Here is a 19,123-nt window from a genome sequence, read left to right as displayed (position 1 = left end):
ATTACCATGTCATTAGCTTTTACTATTATCTCTTTTTACTGTATCATTTAAATCATGGACACAGTACTGCTGTATGGAATTCAGGAGCCAGTGGGTAATTGATAGGATCCATTGACAATTGTTACCTGACCAAGATTCGAACTGGGAACCATTGCTACATGGTGCTGTAAGGCATTGTGCTGCCCCATTAACCACTTGCCGACCGCACACTCATACCGTGCGTCGGCAAAGTGGCAGCTGCAGGACCAGCGACGCAGTACTGCGTCGCCAGCTGCAGCCTAATTAATCAGGAAGTAGCCGCTCGTACGAGCGGCTGCTTCCTGTCAAATCACGGCGGGGGGCTCCGTGAATAGCCTGCGGGCCGCCGATGGCGGCTCGCAGGCTAGATGTAAACACAAGCGGAAATAATCCGCTTTGTTTACATTTGTACGGCGCTGCTGCGCAGCAGCGCCGTAAGGCAGATCGGCGATCCCCGGCCGATCAGCGGCCGGGGATCGCCGCCATGTGACAGACCACATCCTGTCACTGGCTGCACAGGACGGATAGCGTCCTGTGCAGCCCGGAACACCAGGGGGAGGCAGCAGGTAGGAGAGGGAGGGGGAATTTCGCCGCGGAGGGGGGCTTTGAGGTGCCCCCCCCCCCCGCCACCCACAGCAGGCAGGAGAGATCAGACCCCCCCAGCACATCATCCCCATAGGGGGGAAAAAAGGGGGGCAATCTGATCTCCCTGCCTGCACCCTGATCTGTGCTGGGGGCTGCAGAGCCCACCCAGCACAGATCAATCAAACCAGCGCTGGTCCTTAAGGGGGGGTAAAGGGTGGGTCATCAAGTGGTTAAAAACACCTGTATGAGCAGAACTATAGGAAAACATTTGTCCATTGAGCATGTATGTGCATTTGGATCTGAGAAGCAGGCCTATTGTAAAACAAACAAAAATCCAGAGGATACAGGAGTTCTCACACAAAGATGGATGCTAGTAGACAGCTGCCGGAGGTTCCAATCTTCACAAATGGCAAAATTTCAGTAAATCCCCAGCCCTTTTCTACTGTCACATCAAATAAAGCTCCATAATCGGGCTCTTTAGTTCCTGTGCCTACTAAGTGCACCAAGACAAACTCGCAGGTAGCATTCCAGCAAATATAGTGGCTGGCAAAAGTATTCAGCCCCCTTGAAGTTTTCCACATTTTGTCACATTACTGCCACAAACATGAATCAATTTTATTGGAATTCCACGTGAAAGACAAAGTGGTGTACACGTGAGAAGTGGAACAAAAATCATACATGTTTCCAAACATTTTTGAAAAATCAATAACTGCAAAGTGGAGTGTGTAATTATTCAGCTCCCTTTGGTCTGAGTGCAGTCAGTTGCTCATAGACATTGCCTGATGAGTGCTAATGACTAAATAGAGTGTACCTGTGTGTAATCTAATGTCAGTACAAATACAGCTGCTCTGTGACAGCCTCAGAGGTTATCAAAGAGAATATTGGGAGCAGCAGCACCATGAAGTCCAAAGAACACACCAGACAGGTCAGGGACAAAGTTATTGAGAAATTTAAAGCAGGATAGGCTACAAAAAGATTTCCAAAGCCTTGAACATCCCACGGAGCACTGTTCAAGCGATCATTCAGAAATGGAAGGAGTATGGCACAACTGTAAACCTACCAAGACAAGGCCGTCCACCTAAACTCACAGGCCGAACAAGGAGAGCGCTGATTAGAAATGCAGTCAAGGGGCCCATGGTGACTCTGGACGAGCTGTAGAGATCTACAGCTGAGGTGGGGGAATCTATCCACAGGACAACTATTAGTCATGCACTGCACAAATATGGCCTTTATGTAAGAGTGGCAAGAAGAAAGCCATTGTTAACAGAAAAGCATAAGAAGTCCCATTTGCAGTTTGCCACAAGCCATGTGGGGGACACAGCAAACATGTGGAAGAAGGTGCTCTGGTCAGATGAGACCAAAATGGAACTTTTTGGCCAAAATGCAAAACACTATGTGTGGCAGAAAACTAACACTGCACATGACTCAGAACACACCATCCCCACTGTCAAATATGGTGGTGGCAGCATTATGCTCTGGGGGTGCTTTTCTTCAGCAGGAACAGGGAAGCTGGTCAGAGTTGATGGGAAGATGGATGGAGCCAAATACAGGGCAATCTTGGAAGAAAACCTCTTGGAGTCTGCAAAAGACTTGAGACTGGGGCGGAGGTTCACCTTCCAGCAGGACAACGACCCTAAACATAAAGCCAGGGCAACAATGGAATGGTTTAAAACAAAACCTATCCATGTGTTAGAATGGCCCAGTCAAAGTCCAGATCTAAATCCAATCGAGAATCTGTGGCAAGATCTGAAAACTGCTGTTCACAAACGCTGTCCATCTAATCTGACTGAGCTGGAGCTGTTTTGCAAAAAATGGGCAAGGATTTCAGTCTCTAGATGTACAAAGCTGGTAGAGACATACCCTAAATGACTGGCATTACAGCAAAAGGTGGTTCTACCAAGTATTGACTCAGGGGACTGAATAATTATGTACACCCCACTTTGCAGTTATTTATTAATAAAAGAAATGTTTGGAATCCTGAATGATTTTCGTTCCACTTCTCACATGTACACCACTTTGTATTGGTCTTTCACGTGGAATTCCAATAAAATTGATTTATGTTTGTGACAAAATGTGGAAAACTTCAAGGTGGCCGAATACTTTTGCAAGCCACTGTATATCACAAAAGTGCTGTCGCAATTAGTGTTTTTTTTTTTTTTTTTTTTTTTTTTTTTTTATGTATATCCTGAACGAATGTCTCCGCACTTTGCAAGATTTTTTTTTTATCTCTTTATATTCCAAATTATAATCCATGATTGGGGATAATTGGTGTTCCTTAGTGGTTTTTATGCACAACCAGCCTCTCTGCTGTCATAAATCGCCTCACTTGGGTATCTGGAGATGAATTTATCCTATATCTGTAAATCTCTTTTCGGATGTCCGATTGAACGGATCTGTCTGATTACTTTGCAACATTTCTAAAAAATACAGATAAATTGACTGGAGGGATTTGAGTTAAGCCATGAAGTATAGTGACAACTATCTATCAGTATTATTATTTATGTAACTGTTGCGGTGTGTACTATTAAAATAAATTGTGTTTTTGTTTGTCACTCTCCAATACGACAGAAGGGCGAAACTGGGTGGAGAGTTAAGTTACCGATCTGCAAAAGAACTGCTAATGTGCATTATGTTTGTGTTCGGATGCAAAAGAATCCTATATACATGGAACCTCAATGTGAGTGGAGGTTTGCGTAAAGGGGCACTATGGTGAAAAATTGTAACATTTAAAATATTTGCAAACATAGACAAATAAGAAGTACATTTTTTTCCAGAGTAAAATGAGCCCACGTTACTTTTCTTCTATGTTGCTGTCACAGTAGGTAGTAGAAATCTGACAGCAGCAACAGGTTTTGGACTAGTCCATCTATTCATAGGGGATTCTCAAGGCGTTTATTTTTTATGAAGAAATTTCCTAAAAAGGATATAAACAATGATGCTGGCCAGCTTCCCTGCTTGCTACAGTTTTTTAGCAGTTGGACAGAGCAACTGCCATTCACTAAGTGCTTTTGAAAATAAATCCCTGAGAATCCCCTATGAAGAGATGGACTAGTCCAAAACCTGCCGCTTCTGTCAGATTTCTACGACCTACTGTAAGTGACGGCAACATAGGAGAAAAGTAATTTATGGCTCATTTTACTCTGGAAAAAACATACCAGTACTTCTTATTTGTATGTTTGCAAAATTAGCATTTTGTCATAACGTTCATTATTTTCTGTAATGTACTGATAAACATTAGACTTTCATATATTTTAGATTCATTACACACAACTGAAGTAGTTCAAACCTTTTATTGTTTTAATATTGATGATTTTGTCATACAGCTCATGAAAACCCAAAATTCCTATCTCAAAAAATTAGCATATTTCATCCGACCAATAAAAGAAAAGTGTTTTTAAAACAAAAAAAGTCAACCTTTAAATTATGTTCAGTTATGCACGCAATACTTCGCCGGAAATCCTTTTGCAGAAATGACTGCTTCAATGCGGCGTGGCATGGAGGCAATCAGCCTGTGGCACTGCTCAGGTGTTATGGAGGCCCAGAATTCTTCAATAGCGGCCTTAAAGGGAACCAGAGATGCCAGGTAAAAGATATTATACATAACGACCCCTCCCCCCCGCCAGGCTACGCTATGGGGTGGATCGGGATTCCCTGTGACGTCGCGACGTCACTCCGTTCGTCACCATGGCGACGGGGGAAGCCCTTAAGGAAATCCCGTTCAGAACGGGATTTCCTTATGGGCAAGCGGCGATCGGTAAGTACGGGGGGTGGCGCCGCAGGGAGGGGGGAAGCATGTAGCTAGTGCTAGGCTAGCTACATGCTAGAAAAAAAAAGATGATCCCCCCCCGCGGCCGTGCAGCCGCATTTATCATACCGCCAGGGAGGTTAAGCTCATCCAGAGTGTTGGGTCTTGTGTGTCTCAACTTTCTCTTCATAATATCCCACATATTCTCTATGGGGTTCAGGTCAGGAGAGTTGGCAGTCCAATTGAGTACAGTAATACCATGGTCAGTAAACCATTTACCAGTGGTTTTGGCACTGTGAGCCGTTCCAGGTCGTACTGAAAAATGAAATCTTCATCTCCATTAAGCTTTTCAGCAGATGGAAGCATAAAGTGCTCCAAAATCTCCTGATGGCTAGCTGCATTGATCCTGCCCCTGATAAAACACAGTGGACCAACACCAGCAGCTGACATGGCACCCCAGACCATCACTAACTGTGGGTACTTGACACTGGACTTCAGACATTTTGGCATTTCCCTCTCCCCAGTCTTCCTCCACACTCTGGCACCTAGCGTTCATCTGAAAAAAGTACTTTGGAACACTGAGCAACAGTCCAGTGCTGCGTGTCTGCAGCCCAGGTCAGGCGCTTCTGACGCTGTCTCTGGTTCAAAAGTGGCTTGACCTGGGAAATGCAGCACCTGTAGCCCATTTCCTGCCCACGCCTGTACACGGTTGCTCTGGATGTTTCTACTCCAGACTCGGTCCACTGCTTCCGCGGGTCCCCCAAGGTCTGGAATCGGTCCTTCTCCACAATCTTCCTCAGGGTCCGGTCACCTTTTCTCGTTGTGCAGCGTTTTCTGCCACACTTTTTCCTTCCCACAGACTTCCCACTGAGGTGCCTTGATACAGCACTCTGGGAACAGCCTATTCGTTCAGAAATTTCTTTCTGTGTCTTACCCTATTGCTCGAGGGTGTCAGTGATGGCCTTCTGGACAGCAGTCAGGTCGGCAGTCTTACCCATGATTGCGGTTTTGAGTAATGAACCAGGCTGGGAGTTTTTAAAAGCCTAAGGAATCTTTTGCAGGTGTTTAGAGTTAGTTAGTTGATTCGGATGATTAGGTTAATAGCTCATTTAGAGAACTTTTTCATGATATGCTAATTTTTTGAGATGGGAATTTTGGGTGTTCATGAGCTGTATGCCAAAATCATCAATATTAAAACAATAAAAGGCTTGAACTACTTCAGTTGTGTGTAATTTATCTAAATTATATGAAAGTCTGTTTATCAGTACATTACAGAAAATAATGAACTTTATCACAATATGCTAATTTTTTGAGAAGGACCTGTACTTTAAATATAATTTTTTTGGCATAGTACCCCTTTAAGTTTTTATTGGTCTTAAAAACTTGTATTCGTTTCACTTTCTGAATGGTACCTGATGCCATCTGATTATTTAGTTATTTTATTTTCTTTTTTTTTTGTCATGATCTCTTTCCCGTGAGTTTGTCTCTTGACTTTCTGGCTACAGGTAGTAAAGAGCCTGATTGTGGAGCTTCAGTTGATGTCATAGTAGCTGAGGATGTGCTGGAAGTTTGCCTACTGTAAACTAACCCTACTAAAGGATTTAACCTTGCTAGATATGAGCCTACAAGAAAATGGGATACACATGACAACACTACAGTAGTTTGCTCTTTTGTAGCAGTAAAAGTGCAAGGGCCAAAGTTTCAGCCAAGTCCTGAGCAGACTTTATCATTATAAAGGTAACCTGCAAAATGAGGAAACTGGGTTAATGCTTACAGAGAGTAAACCTTTTCGTATATGTAAGCAGAAATGTTTAAATTAGTGTGTGTATACTTAGGTGTGCTTAAAATATCTCCAAATTGAGTACTGATCAATATTGAATTAAACTTTAATTATTTCACCTTCTTTTTAAGATGTTTTATTATGAACCTTAGTTTGTACATTATAAGGTGCATACACAAGCACAATTACTGCCAGTGGCCATTCCTGTAAAAGTACCCGCATTTAGGCAATTCAGCCCTGTCAACATGTAAGGCCTGGTTCACATTAGCGTTCCAGGTCCGGCTTCCCCAGACCCGGAACGCTCCGTACACAGTGGATGGTGAACTGATACATTGTTAATCAATGTATCCATTCACACTTGTGTGCCGTCCGGATCCGATCCGGGAACGCAGCTCCGGGACGGTCCGGCTTTTTCCCCAACATGCGCTATTTTTCAGTCCGTCCCGGTGCGGCTGCGGACCCGGGCCGGATCCTGACCCTTCGCATGCGGCCATGCTGTGCAATGGGAAACGGATGTTTCCCATCACACTGGCAATAGAACCTGATGCTTTCAGCACCGCTCCTATGCCACTTGGGGGGCCCGGACTACACGCCGGTATCCTCCATGCTTGCAGTGCCTTTCCGGCACTGCAATGTATCTAGTTCTGGCTACTTTATTGTAGCCGGAACTGATACATGCATCCGGCGCAACTTGTGGCCAGCGCAGAGACCCGTACGGTGTCTTTGCGGGACCCGGACCCCCGGACACTTGCGGACTCGAACCGCAAGTGTGAATGGGGCCTAACTGTAGAGGCGATGAACCATGTATTAAAGTGGACCTGTACTCAGAACTTCCTCTCTGCTCTAAAAGATGTGAAACAGTATAATAAACTTTAAACAAAATCATTTCTTTGTTAAAGCTGATACAAATCCTAAAATAAAGGCGCACTGTTTCTACTTCCTGATTCATGGAAGCAGACATATTGTAAACGGCCTGTGCTTTCAAATGAACTTATCTGCCATGGCAATCAGGTGACACAGGGAAGATATCAAATTACAACTTGTGATTGGACACAAATGAGGGGCAATTAAACAGGCTAAACTATCTAAATACATCCAGGGTGCATTTCTCTGTTTTCCTTCTGTCCTGTGCAAGAGTTCAGGTCCACTTTAAGTCTTAAAGTATACATGAAGTGTATAATGTTAGTGGGAAGTGGGAAGCCTCTGGATGATCCAGAGTCTTCCCAGATGCTCCTGCAGTCCACCGATCCAATTTAGGGACCCTCTTTGCTTTTTTTGACTTAGCGCAAGGTAAATAGTTTACCTCCGCCTGCTCTCTTGACTGTGTATGAGTGCCTCTGTAGCGGACATGCACAAGAAAGGACCGTGCATGCCCAGGAGGAAGGCTTTGTTCTACTCTGCATACACTAGGTTGGTAGGCTGCAAGAGGATCCAGAAAGCCTCTGAAGCACCCATATGCTTCGCACTACTGAGGGGAATATAATACATTATTGCTCCACTCCTATTTAGTGTATTTTAAAAACTGAATCATTTTCTTGGATATCATTTATGTGGCCCACGTGTATTTGAAGGTTTTCGTATGTTGGTGTATATACCAATACATAACACCATGATGGGTGAATGGTAAATAAGGACAGCAAACAAATGAGTCTTGTTTTATGTTGTTTCCTCAAGCAGTTCCAGTGTGACATCAGTAAATATTTGCCAGCACATAGTCAAAATATACACACAATTAAATTTGGCATTGGAGTGGTAATGAAAGTTAAAATCAGTGATGTGAATGTAGTAGTAAGGATAAGTAATGATCACTTGATATAGACAATCTTTTGGTAACTGGGTGAAGGTAGTTTCCATTTATAGATCCAGGAATTTTATCTGATAGGAAGGAATGTTGAAAGCAGCTTAGTTTGGTATGGAGTACAGTAACTTGCACGTTTTTAGCTATGGTTTTTGTGAATTGACTTCTCTGGGTTGCGTCATGTCCCTCTTTTTATTATTCAATAAACAAGGCGACCTAAGCCAGTTTAAAAATAGGCTCTAGGTTTGTTGCCACCGCATGTCAGGAGGCATGTGCCCGCCCCTCCTGACCTCGTCCTCCCCTGCAAGTCACGCGTCAGTGTTTCTGCGACCCTGCACACGCACAGAGCGAAAAAGCACACACGCATGAGCCGCCGAGACACTTAGGTTTTATTAGGTAGGATGTGTACATTTTGCAGTATTAAGAATGTATCTGCACAGCAGACAAAGTTTCATGGCTCGGTCAGCAGTGTCACAGAGCTTGCCATACTTTTTAGCTAAGCTTTTCCCTCCTTAGCTTTCACGTCTTTTTCTTTAAAGTGAATGGTTATTGGTTTAAAAAAATAAATGCCAGATACTTAAAGGACAACTGAAGTGAGAAGACTATGGAGGCTGCCATGTGTATATCCTTTTAAACAATACCTGTTGCCTGGCAACCCTGCTGGTCTGTTTGGCTGCTGAAGTGTCTGAATAACACCAGAAACAAGCATGCAGTCAATCTGTCAGATCTGACAATGTCCGAAACACCTGATTTGCTGCATGCTTGTTCAGGGTCTATGGCTGAAAGAGGCAGAGGATCAGCAGGGCGGCCAGGCAACTGGTATTGCTTAAAAGGAAATAAACATGGCAACCTCCATATACCCCTCTCTTCAGTTGTCCTTTAAAGGAATTGTCCAAGCTGCCCAAAATAAAAATCCATTTACCTGGGGGCTTCCTCCAGCCAGTGGCAGCCGTCCTGTACCCTCGACGCAGCTCTAATAGCTCCCGGTCTTCACCGCTGGTGCAGCCGTCAAGTGGTCCTTTTTTTTTTGTATTTTGGACAATTCCTTTAAAGAGAGGGAAGTCTCTGGGTCCTATAGAGCCTTCCCTCTCCTCTCCTAGTTCCTATTGACTTTTTAAGTTTCCACAGAGCTGGTGTGGAGCTTGCAGGGTGCCTTGTGGCACTTGTAGTAATGTGAGTATGCATCCCAATCGTACGTGCTGCAGGAAACTTGCTTAAAAGGAAATCAATATGGCAGCCTCTATATACCTCTCACTACAGTTCTCCTTTAAAGTAAACCAGAGACTATTAGATAGTAGGAAATTTATACTTACCCGGGGCTTTCTCCTGCCCCATAAACACGTGCGAGTGTCTGGCTATCCTCCCGCGGCCTGTTATTCAGCCGCGATCAGCCCCGGTAATAGGTTCCGTGGTGTCAGTCTGGTTATACTGCGCATGAGTGGGAGACCCAGACTGGGCCTGACTTAGTATATTACCGGGCTGATCATGGCTGGAGGGCAATAGACTCACGTTTATGGGACGGGGGGGGAAGTCCCGGGTAAGTACCATTTCTTACTATTTAATAGTCTCTGGTACACTTTAACCTTTTTGCTACTACTGTAGTACAAAATTGGCAGCTAGAACAAGCTTAATGAAATGTTTTCAACCCAGATGCCTTTGGTGCTGCAAAATCAAGGATGAGAGAGGTGCCTTCCAGTATACTGTGACTGGTTAAGCCTTTCCCATAGAACACAATGCAGAGGTCCCCAAATTTTTTCGGTCAAGGGCCGGGTTAACATACTTTAACCACTTGAGGACCACAGTCTTTCTACCCCGGACCAGAGCCTTTTTCTCCATTCAGACCACTGCAGCTTTCACGGTTTATTGCTCGGTCATACAACCTACCACCTAAATGAATTTTACCTCCTTTTCTTGTCACTAATACAGCTTTCTTTTGGTGCTATTTGATTGCTGCTGCGAGTTTTAGTTTTTATTATATTCATCAAAAAAAGACATGAATTTTGTCAAAAAAGAGCGTGAAAGTTATTCTGCTACATGTCTTTGATATATATATATATATATATATATATATATAAACATTCAGTGTATATTTATTGGATTGGGTAAAAGTTATAGCGTTTACAAACTATGGTGCCAAAAGTGAATTTTCCCATTTTTAAGCATCTCTGACTTTTCTGACCACCTGTCATGTTTCATGAGGTGCTAAAATTCCAGGATAGTATAAATACCCCCCAAATTACCCCATTTTGGAAAGAAGACATCCCAAAGTATTCACTGAGAGGCATGGTGAGTTCATAGATTTTATTTTTTGTCACAAGTTAACGGAAAATTACACTTTGTGACAAAACAAACAAACAAAAAAAAAAGTTTCCATTTCTTCTAACTTGCGACAACAAAAAGGAAATCTGCCACGGACTCACTATGCTCCTCTCTGAATACCCTGAAGGGTCTACTTTCCAAAATGGGGTCATTTGTGGGGTGTGTTTACTGTCCTGGCATTTTGGGGGGTGCTAAATTGTAAGCACCCCTGTAAAGCCTAAAGGTACTCATTGGACTTTGGGACCCTTAGCGCTGTTAGGCTGCAAAAAAAGTGCCACACGTGGTATTGCCGTACTCAGGAGAAGTAGTATAATGTGTTTTGGGGTGTATTTTTACACATACCCATGCTGGGTGGGAGAAATATCTCTGTAAATGAAAATTTTTAGATTTTTTTTTTTTTTTTTACACAATTGTCCATTTACAGAGAGATTTCTCCCACCCAGCATGGGTATGTGTAAAAATACACCCCAAAACACATTATACTACTTCTCCTGAGTACGGCGATACCACGTGTGACACTTTTTTGCAGCCTAGGTGCGCTAAGGGGCCCAACATCCTATTCACAGGTCATTTGGAGGCATTTTTTTTTCTAGACTACTCCTCACGGTTTAGGGCTCTTAAAATGCCAGGGCAGTATAGGAACCCCACAAGTGACCCCATTTTATAAAGACACTCCAAGGTATTCCGTTAGGTGTATGGTGAGTTCATAGATTTTTTTTTTTTTTTGTCACAAGTTAGTGAAAAATGACACTTTGTGAAAAAACAATAAAAATCAATTTCCGCTAACTTTTGACAAAAAAATAAAATCTTCTATGAACTCGGCATACACCTAACAGCAGGGGTGCCCACACTTTTTTGGCTCGCGAGCTACTTTAAAATTCGCTGAGGCCAGGAGATCTACCGATGTTTCAAATGCACCTTCCCCCGGAAATGTAGTTAGGTATAGGTCCCTTCAGTATAGGCTAGCCGGGTATAGGTCCCTTCAGTATAGTTTAGCCGGGTATAGGTCCCTTCAGTATAGTTTAGCCGGGTATAGGTCCCTTCAGTATAGTTTAGCCGGGTATAGGTTAGCAGGGTATAGGTCCCTTCAGTATAGTTTAGCCGGGTATAGGTCCCTTCAGTATAGGTTAGCAGGGTATAGGTCCCTTCAGTATAGGTTAGCCGGGTATAGGTCCCTTCAGTATAGGTTAGCAGGGTATAGGTCCCTTCAGTATAGGTTAGCAGGGTATAGGTCCCTTCAGTATAGGTTAGCCGGGTATAGGTCCCTTCAGTATAGGTTAGCCGGGTTTAGGTCCCTTCAGTATAGGTTAGCCGGGTATAGGTCCCTTCAGTATAGGTTAGCCGGGTATAGGTCCCTTCAGTATAGGTTAGCCGGGTATAGGTCCCTTCAGTATAGGTTAGCCGGGTATAGGTCCCTTCAGTATAGGTTAGCCGGGTATAGGTCCCTTCAGTATAGGTTAGCCGGGTATAGGTCCCTTCAGTATAGGTTAGCCGGGTATAGGTCCCTTCAGTATAGGTTAGCCGGGTATAGGTCCCTTCAGTATAGGTTAGCCGGGTATAGGTCCCTTCAGTATAGGTTAGCCGGGTATAGGTCCCTTCAGTATAGGTTAGCCGGGTATAGGTCCCTTCAGTATAGGTTAGCCGGGTATAGGTCCCTTCAGTATAGGTTAGCCGGGTATAGGTCCCTTCAGTATAGGTTAGCTGGGTATAGGTCCCTTCAGTATAGGTTAGCCGGGTATAGGTCCCTTCAGTATAGGTTAGCCGGGTATAGGTCCCTTCAGTATAGGTTAGCCGGGCATAGGTCCCTTCAGTATAGGTTACCTGGATATAGGGCCGGTGGCGTCCAGGTCTTCAGGCCTGTCTCTGGTGGGCAGCGTGAGTGGAGTCGGAACTCGGAAGTTTTCCGCCTCTCCACCCGATTGGCTGCGCGCCTCTCCGAGTCCCGATTGGCTGCGCGCCTCTCCTCTCCTGAATGGCTGCGCGCCTCTCCTCTCCTGAATGGCTGCGCGCCTCTCCTCTCCTGAATGGCTGCGCGCCTCTCCTCTCCTGAATGGCTGCGCGCCTCTCCTCTCCTGAATGGCTGCGCGCCTCTCCTCTCCTGAATGGCTGCGCGCCTCTCCTCTCCTGAATGGCTGCGCGCCTCTCCTGAATGGCTGCGTGCCTCTCCTCTCCTGAATGGCTGCGCGCCTCCCCTCCCCTGATTGGCCAGGCTCCCTCCTCCAGCGGCCAGCAGCAGAAACTGCGATATACAGCTGCTGGCTGCTAAATTCAATGGGACGCAGCCAAGAGGCCGCGATCTACCGATCAGGCGGTCGCGATCTACCGGTAGATCGCGATCGACCTATTGGGCACCCCTGCCTAACAGAATACCTTGGGGTGTCTTTTTTTCTAAAAAGGGGTTACTTGTGGGGTTCCTCTACTGTCCTGGCATTTTACGGGCCCAAAACCGTGAGTAGTCTGGAAACCAAATGTCTCAATATGACTGTTCAGGGGTATAAGCATCTGCAAATTTTGATGACAGGTGGTCTGAGGGGGCGAATTTTGTGGAACCGGTCATAAGCAGGGTGGCCTTTTAGATGACAGGTTGTATTGGGCCTGATCTGATGGATAGGAGTGCTAGGGGGGTGACAGGAGGTGATTGATGAGTGTCTCAGGGGGTGGTTAGAGGGGAAAATAGATGCAATCAATGCACTGGGGAGGTGATCGGAAGGGAGTCTGAGGGGGATCTGAGGGTTTGGCCGAGTGATCAGGAGCCCACACGGGGCAAATTAGGGCCTGATCTGATGGGTAGGTGTGCTGGGGGGGGGCAGGAGGTGATTGATGGGTAATTAGTGGGTGTTTAGAGGAGAGAACAGATGCAATGCACTTGGGAGGTGATCTGACGGCGGGTCTGCAGGCGATCGGATGGTGTGGGTGGGTGATCAGATTGCCCGTAAGGGACAGGTTAGGGGCTGATTGATGGGTGGCAGTGACGGGAGGTGATTGATGGGTGGCAGTGACGGGGGGTGATTGATGGGTGGCAGTGACGGGGGTGATTGATGGGTGGCAGTGACAGGGGGTGATGGGGTAATTGATGGGTGATAGGTGATTGGCAGGTGGTTGACAGGTGATCAGTGGGTTATTACAGGGAAGAACAGATGTAATTAATGCACTGGCGAATTGATAAGGGGGGGGGGGGGGGGGTCTGAGGGCAATCTGAGCGTGTGGGCGGGTGATTGGGTGCCCGCAAGGGGCAGATTAGGGTCTGATCTGATAGGTAACAGTGACAAGTGGTGATAGGGGGTGATTGATGGGTAATTAGTGGGTGTTTAGAGAAGATGACAGATGTAGACAATACACTTGGGAGGTGATCTGACGGCGGGTTTGCGGGCGATCTAATGGTGTGGGTGGGTGATTGCCCGCAAGGGGCAGGGTAGGGGCTGATTGTGATTGACGGGTGATCAGGGGGGATAGATGCATACAGTACACGGGGGGGGGGGGGGGTCTGGGGAGAATCTGAGGGGTGATCAGGAGTCCCCAGGGGGCAGTCTAGGGAATTAAAGAAAAAAATAGCGTTGACAGATAGTGACAGGGAGTGATTGATGAGTTATTGGGGGGGTGTTTAGGTGCAAACAGTGGTCTGGGGGGTGGGCAGGGGAAGGTCTGAGGGGTGCTGTGGGCGATCAGGGGGCGGGGGGGCAAATCAGTGTGCTTGGGTGCAGACTAGGGTGGCTGCAGCCTGTCCTGGTGGTCCCTTGGACACTGGGACCACAAGGGCAGGAGGCAGCCTGTATTATACACTTTGTAGCGGCGATCGCGGGGTTAACAACCCGCCGGCGCTTCCGAACGGCCGGCGGGTTGTCGTCGCGGGTGGGCGGAGCCAGTTGCCGGGGGAAGCGCACGTCATCAATGACGCGATCGCTCCCCCGGCATGCCGAAAGGACGCAACGCCCTTGGGCGTATTGCGGTCCTTTCGGCGTCCACTTTGCCGCCGCCCATCGGCTGTGGGCAGTCGGCAAGTGGTTAAGCTGCTAGGGGCCGGAGTATACATAATAGCCTCAGGCTATGAATAAGGACATTGCTGTCTGAAACATGTCAGCCTTTTGTCGTCTTGTTCAATACAATCGTTTGGCTGTCACCCGTTTGAGTGTGCGGATACTACTTCTAAACCAATTGGACAGCCGTATCACCTGATGTGGAATTGGATTGGAAGCAAGCGAATGACTGCTCGCTGGCTTCCTTGTTGATTGGTGGTGCCAGCACTGCTATTCTATATGCGAGCTACAGATATTTAAAGATGCAGTGGACCACATCTATAAGTAATACATTTTGTGACTGGGGGCCGGTGAAAAAGCCTCGGGGCCGCATTCGGCCTGCTGGCCTTAGTATAAGGACCACTGCATTAATGCATTACCTCCTATGCAGTTAATCTTTGCATAATAAGTAAATAAGAGCCAGATGGGATCAGCACAGGTGAAATTTCATTAATGGGTATTTGAACCGGGGCCTGTCCCAATACGTCAAGAACTATCACAATCAGGATCCCATGGGCATTGGTCTTTGCCCTATTGAATACAGTTTGGACAATATTCATAGTTACATAGTTAGTTTGCTTGGAAAAAAAAAACTCATCCATCAAGTTCAACAATCAAGAAAAAAAAAAAAAAACTCAGTCCTGAACCCCCCATATCCCAGTTGATCAAAGAACCATTTCCAGTCGGAGCCATGGCCTTTTCCAATTCTGCTGTGGCTACCGTTGTGCTGCAAAGATGCACCCCGAATCGCTAAGCCTTGTCATACACAGCTATAGAGTTTGGGTTTGTGCTGCAGCATGCCTTCCAGATTTGCACAGTAGTGAACAAGCTGCACGGCAAAGACTTTGAAAAGATGGCAATGTTTCCCCGCCCCTATCTCCTGCAAGAAAATGTTGCAGATTTGTGCTGAATTCAGCACTAGTGCATGCGGACCCTAACAGGTCTGTGTGTCTCAGATTCAGGGAGATGTTTTGGATCGTCAAAGAAAAGACCGTGTTCCATGACACTGCTGTTTGGAGTGGTAGAATATTATCTATTTGACATAAATCGGCACGACCCTATTTGGATGTTTTGTTTCAATTAAGGCATCTTAATGGCATGTATTTGTTTCCACACAGAAAAAACAACAAAAAACCTGTGTATCCCCTTTTGATGTTGCATGTATATAGTTGTCCCAACATCTTGTAAGCATACCGGATTAGAATCAGATGAAGGTGGAATAGCCGAAAGTTTCCTTTTTTTTTTTTTTTTTTGAAGTTGGCCAGAACAGGGAGTGCAGAATTATTAGGCAAGTTGTATTTTTGAGGAATAATTTTATTATTGAACAACCATGTTCTCAATGAACCCAAAAAACTCATTAATATCAAAGCTGAATATTTTTGTAGTTTTTAGTTTGTTTTTAGTGTTAGCTATTTTAGGGGGATATCTGTGTGTGCGGGTGACTATTACTGTGCATAATTAGGCAACTTAACAAAAAACAAATCTATACCCATTTCAATTATTTATTTTTACCAGTGAAACCAATATAACATCTCAACATTCACAAATATACATTTCTGACATTCAAAAACAAATCAGTGACCAATATAGCCACCTTTCTTTGCAAGGACACTCAAAAGTCTGCCATCCATGGATTCTGTCAGTGTTTTGAGCCTCCCAGACACTGTTCAGAGAGGTGTACTGTTTTCCCTCCTTGTAAATCTCACATTTAACCTGCCTGGCGTTCTATTAAGATCGCCAGGCAGGCTGCGGGAGGGTTTTTTTTTAATAAAAAAAAAACTATTTCATGCAGCCAACTGAAAGTTGGCTGCATGAAAGCCCACTAGAGGGCGCTCCGGAGGCGATCTTCCGATCGCCTCCGGCGCCCAGAATAAACAAGGAAGGCCGCAATGAGCGGCCTTCCTTGTTTTGCTTACATCGTCGCCATAGCGACGAGCGGAGTGACGTCATCGACGTCAGCCGACGTCCTGACGTCAGCCGCCTCCGATCCAGCCCTTAGCGCTGGCCGGAACTTTTTGTTCCGGCTACGCTGGGCTCAGGCGGCTAGGGGGGCCCTCTTTCGCCGCTGCTCGCGGCGGATCGCCGCAGAGCGGCGGCGATCAGGCAGCACACGCGGCTGGCAAAGTGCCGGCTGCGTGTGCTGCTTTTTATTTGAGCCAAATCGGCCCAGCAGGGCCTGAGCGGCAGGCTCCGGCGGTACTGGACGAGCTGAGCTCGTCCAGACCGCCCAGCAGGTTAATGATGGACCACAGGTTCTCAATGGGGTTCAGATCTGGTGAACAAGGCCATGTCATTACTTTTTCTTATTTTATACCCTTTCTTGCCAGCCACGCTCTGGAGTACTTGGACACGTGTGATGGAGCATTGTCCTACATGAAAATCATGTTTTTCTTGAAGGATGCAGACTTCCTCCTGTACCACTGCTTGAAGAAGGGGTCTTCCAGAAACTGGCAGTAGGACTGGGAGTCGAGCTTGACTCCATCCTCAACCCGAAAAGGCCCCACAAGCTCATCTTTGATAATACCAGCCCAAACCAGTACTCTACCTCCACCTTGCTGGCATCTGAGTCGGACTGGAGCTCTCTGCCCTTTACTAATCCAGCCACGGGCCCATCCATCTGGCCCATCAAGACTCATTCTGATTTCATCAGTCCATAAAACCTTAGAAAAATCAGTCTTGAGATATTTCTTGGCCCAGTCTTGACGTTTCAGCTTGTGTGTCTTGTTCAGTGGTGGTCGTCTTTCAGCCTTTCTTACCTTGGCCATGTCTCTGAGTATTGCACACCTTGTGCTTTTGGGCACTCCAGTGATGTTGCAGCTCTGAAATATGGCCAAACTGGTGGCATCTTGGCAGCTGCACGCTTGACTTTTCTCAGTTCATGGGCAGTTATTTTGCGCCTTGGGTTTTCCACACGCTTCTTGCGACCCTGTTGACTATTTTGAATGAAACGCTCGATTGTTCGATGATCACGCTTCAGAAGCTTTGCAATTTTAAGAGTGCTGCATCCCTCTGCAAGATATCTCACCATTTTTGACTTTTCTGAGCCTGTCAAGTCCTTCTTTTGACCCATTTTTCCAAAGGAAAGGAAGTTGCCTAATTATGCACACCTGATCTAGGGTGTTGTCATTAGACCACACCCCTTCTCATTACGGAGATGCACATAACCTAATATGCTTAATTGGTAGTAGGCTTTCGAGCCTATACAGCTTGGAGTAAGGCCACATACACACATCAGACCATAGTCTTTGGAAAATGAAAGATCACAGACCAATCTTACCACCCTTCATGTAGTATGAGAGCCATATCTTCACAGTCTTTTCTATGGAGCTGAACTGCCCATCAGAAAAAAATCTTTGCAAGATGCTGCAAACACAGATGCTGTACAGACACAAAAGATCAGTATCTGCAAAAGATCTGTTCCTGCCAAAAATCCATTCCTGCAAATTGCAATGATAGTCTGAGATCTGCAGATCATCATACACACATGATTTAACTGACATTCATCTGCAGATCAGATCCACCAGGATGGATTTTCAGATCTGCAGATGAATGTCAGTTAAATCATGTGTGTGTGATGATCTGCAGATCTCATAGACTATCATTGCAATTTACAGGAATGGATTTTTGGCAGGAACAGATCTTTTGCAGATACTGATCTTTTGTGTCTGTACAGCATCTGTGTGTGCAGCATCTTGCAAAGATTTTTTTCTGATGGGGAGTTCAGCTCCATAGAAAAGACTGTGTAGGTATGGCTCTTATACTACAGGAAGGGTGGTAAGATTGGTCTGTGATCTTTCAGTTTCCAAAGACTATAGTCTGATGTCTGTATGTGGCCTATGACAACATGCATAAAGAGGATGATGTGGTCAAAATACTCATTTGCTTAATAATTCTGCAGTCCCTGTAAATGTTTTCCTGATTTAAAACTTCTTGCTACTGCTGATTGAGCACTCTATTTAACACGGTACACTACTCTACTGCTACTTCTATTTGACCTGAGGAGCTGGCCTAGACCATTTAATTTAGTTTCTTGCTGTGCTATCAATAGTTAGTTATTTAATAGTTTTCGGGTGCCTCCAGTCATTTGCCCATTTATGTAGTCATCCCTGTTGTGGTTCTACTTCTAGAGAATGTTTTTTCTGAATTCTTCTTAATGTATTACTGGATGCCAAATTCCTAAGTGGGACTTGACTTTTGTTGAGGAATTAACAATGCTTTCATTTTCACTCCTTGCATATCTATGATCAATAGAACATTTTTGCCAACCGCTTACCTTTGTTTTGCGCACACAGTCATTCGGGCCTGCCACCACAATGTACAACTGTTAGTCTCCATATTGTTGACAGTTACTTAATTCGTGGGAATGCAAGAAATGGCTAACGAGAACTTTATACTTTTGCAGCTTAGGCAGAAAGAGGAAATACCTGGGCTGTCTGTACTGCAATTCAGAGTAGAAAAGTGGAGTTTGTGATTGTGGTCAGTTTTGAAATATTGTAGCTCAAACGGAAATGGAAGAGCAAACTTTAGTTTTGAAGAAAAATGTGCAGCACTGATGCCTGTTTAGAGAATTTTTTTTGGGGGGGGGAGAATTTTTTCAGCTTTAACTTGAAAGATGATCTTGGTCATTTTAGATTATAGCTTCCCAGACGTGTACATTAAGTCTAAAACCCTTGAACTGCGCATCGACCAGATAATATATATCACCTGCAGAATGCTAATTGGTGAGAAAGGGCTTGTGAATATTGCTGTCATCTGTGTGATGTGTAATACCGTCTGATTACGCATTTAAGCAAAAGCAAACTGGTTGTGTTCAGCAGAGGTGAAATGGTGAACATCTGTTACAGCTAAGCAGGAAGGTGTTTCCA

At 45.3% G+C, this 19,123-nt stretch overlaps 1 protein-coding gene across 4 annotated transcripts in view; it reads left to right on the top strand.

Annotated features, from left to right (window-relative positions):
* Window positions 1–19,123, top strand: part of SP3 (Sp3 transcription factor) — an 84,130-nt gene that overhangs the window by 21,555 nt on the left and 43,452 nt on the right. The window contains exon 1 of one of the 4 annotated variants that reach the window (XM_068245512.1): window positions 3,615–3,695. The exons of the other annotated variants lie outside the window; for them this stretch is intronic. Within the exon in view, the coding sequence (XP_068101613.1) occupies window positions 3,639–3,695 (57 nt within the window). The 5' untranslated portion in view covers window positions 3,615–3,638. Of the gene's footprint in view, window positions 1–3,614; window positions 3,696–19,123 lie in introns of those variants that run through there. 4 annotated transcript variants of the gene reach the window in all.

This window comes from Hyperolius riggenbachi, chromosome 7 (assembly GCF_040937935.1).
Source record: "Hyperolius riggenbachi isolate aHypRig1 chromosome 7, aHypRig1.pri, whole genome shotgun sequence".
NCBI classification, from domain to species: Eukaryota; Metazoa; Chordata; class Amphibia; order Anura; family Hyperoliidae; genus Hyperolius; species Hyperolius riggenbachi.
Note: the sequence above shows the minus strand (reverse complement) of the source record. Positions and strands in the feature narration are given on the sequence as shown.